The sequence below is a fragment of the Amphimedon queenslandica genome, unplaced genomic scaffold, assembly GCF_000090795.2.
Source record: "Amphimedon queenslandica unplaced genomic scaffold, v1.1 AMPQUscaffold_11838, whole genome shotgun sequence".
NCBI classification, from domain to species: domain Eukaryota; kingdom Metazoa; phylum Porifera; class Demospongiae; order Haplosclerida; family Niphatidae; genus Amphimedon; species Amphimedon queenslandica.
In genome coordinates this window covers 1-2,526 of record NW_003547922.1, presented here as the reverse complement: position 1 = coordinate 2,526, position 2,526 = coordinate 1, and the positions used below count along the sequence as shown (strand labels likewise).

The 2,526-nt window shown below is 33.2% G+C and overlaps 1 protein-coding gene across 1 annotated transcript in view; it reads right to left on the bottom strand.

The window, feature by feature from the left end:
- The window catches only part of LOC109588815 (uncharacterized), a gene marked incomplete at its 5' end in the record, with an annotated part of 4,758 nt that extends 3,689 nt beyond the window's left edge, over positions 1-1,069 (bottom strand). The window contains 3 exons of the mRNA XM_020004933.1: positions 559-694; positions 767-835; positions 944-1,069. Coding sequence (XP_019860492.1) covers positions 559-694; positions 767-835; positions 944-1,069 — 331 coding nt within the window. The remainder of the gene's footprint in view (positions 1-558; positions 695-766; positions 836-943) is intronic.
- Between the last annotated feature and the right edge of the window lie 1,457 nt (positions 1,070-2,526).

Genomic DNA, 2,526 nt, shown 5'->3' with positions numbered 1-2,526 from the left:
TCAATGCAGTGCTGTATCTCTAGTTGTAGTGGCTTCAGTAGAGGCTTTGAGAGTGATACTGCATACACAGTACTCACTAGCACAGTATTAGGAGGAAACTGGAACTGTCCTCCTACAAGAGCAACCACTGCTGCTTCCACTGTTTCAGAGGGCAGTAAGCTGTCTTCTTGTACTCCAATCCTTAGACCATATTTCTCCCAATTCATCAGTTGAGGTTTGTCTCCTTGAATTAAGAACAGCTTCTTCTCTGCTACCTGGACATCACTCAGACATTCCAAATTATCTATCAATTGTATAAAACACACAGTCACACACATAATAACACTACTCACTGGTATGTCTTAGAATGCAAATAAACATATTAAGGTGAATTTAGAAAATGATCTTCAGAATAAGTTCAGATATACATGTATGTACATGTACATTTAGTACCATGACTTTTAAAAATTGAGGTGCAATCCCTTACAAGGCTATCAACCACAAAAATTAGAACAATAATGGTCACTAAGGGCAAACCACATAATACTAGAACCACAAAAATAACCTGCTATAAGCTACTTGTAAGTAATCTTACCCATTGAAGGGATCATGTAGTTAAATTGTATTCCAACTGAGTTAGTTCCCTTGATGCTAAATAGATCCTGTTCATGTAGAGTGATATCTATCTTCTCTTTCTTTACAATCACTTGATCTTCTATACAAAATGATCATAGTAACATGATCATAATTATACTCATAGTAGAAAAATGGCTAAAACATTACTGACCTAAATAAATCTTTTCATCAAAGTCTTGATCCTGTAGTTCAATGACTTTATCCTTGTATTCTCCAGGAACTATATACAAGAGGAACAATTAAATATATATGTAAAAAAATCAAAGCTGATTTAAATCACATAATATATGCAGAGCTGGACTGATAGTGCAATTATATGTACATGTACCTTTAGTGAATTGCACAGACTGCTTCTCTTCATCCTTTTCATAATATAAACTCTTAGCTTCCTGCAGTTGTGATTCAAGTCTTTGTATCATTTCATCTTTTTCAATTAGAGCAGCAGCACTAGAGACTAAAAATTTTAATAACTAGAAGTAATGTAGAACATTAAGGGGTGAGCCTAAGCTAGCAAAGCAATCATAGCACTGGATCTATCCATCTATGATCTACTCCTGATGATTTCAAAGCATGCATCATGATTTAGGTATAGCACTGAAGCATGCCGCATGTACATGATGAAACCTAAAGATGATAAAATCAATTCATATAATTTATTTTATTTAACTTTTAATCTTCTAGTTTCACATACACATTTCTTGCCTATAAATGTCTGTAAAGATGCTTTACTTAGCTTTAGATATAATATTATCCAATGTTAACTTATGAGATGACTGAGAAAAAGCTTGATTGACTTTCACAGTTTTAATAGCAATTGCATCAATAAAGACGAGCTTTATAGGTTATTAATTGAATTTAAAACCTTTTATAACTGCTGGAGAAGTCTTTGGACGGTGTATCTGCCTTATATTGCTGCTAGAAAGCTCATGAATTCTTCCAGTGTGTTGGTTGCCATTTTTATTTTACTGTGACCGCTCCCACTTTCAATGAAAAATTGAAAATTGCATTGGTAATGCATAGTATCTGTTTACCCTATTAGATCTACGCATAAATAGGGGTGACGTACGAGGACAGACAGACAGACAGAGTGAGGGACAGACGGGGCGTGACTGAGAGTATAGCTAGAGTGGGGTGAGCTCAGGCTCGCCCCAATTAGAAAACAAGTACCGTATAGCGGGTTATTTTTGAGGATAATAAATTTTGCAAATTTCACAGATTTTTTAAGATTCGCGAAATTAAATTCCTTGAAAATCAATTTAATACAGTACTTACAAGTTGGCAGAATAGTAGAAATTCGCGAAAATTAATTCTGCGAACTTCCGGATATGGGTCATTCGTGACATTTATTACCCTCGAAATAAACCCGCTATATGGTATACCGTAAATCTTCTAAAAATTCGGCAAATTAAATTCACCTTAAAATCAGTAATATTGGAAAATTAGAGGTTAAAAATGTTTTTTTAATTTTAAATAATTTTTATTGACTAAATTGGAGGGAGGGTCATTCCAAAGTCACAGCTGCTTGGTAAGGTAGACTGAAGCACATGGTCAATCATGTACCAAAATAAGAGGACTATGTCGAAATTAGAATACTCAGCCAGTAATTTTGCATAATCAAATAATTAGAGGTAATTTTGTGAAAATTTAAAAAAAAATATTTAATTTGACGAAGTTAGAGTGTTGAATATTTAGAAAATTTACGGTAATTTCACATATTCAAATGAATTGGTTCAAAATAATTATCACTATTATCATTACATTCAGTACTATTGACACATTTACGCATGCATAGTTTTAATTGACTATAATCAAACTGTGTCGTTATAATAAGACACCAAAAAAAAAATAATGTACAGCTCATTTGTCAGTAGCTACTATTTACTGTATTTCAAGATATACACTATAAATCCA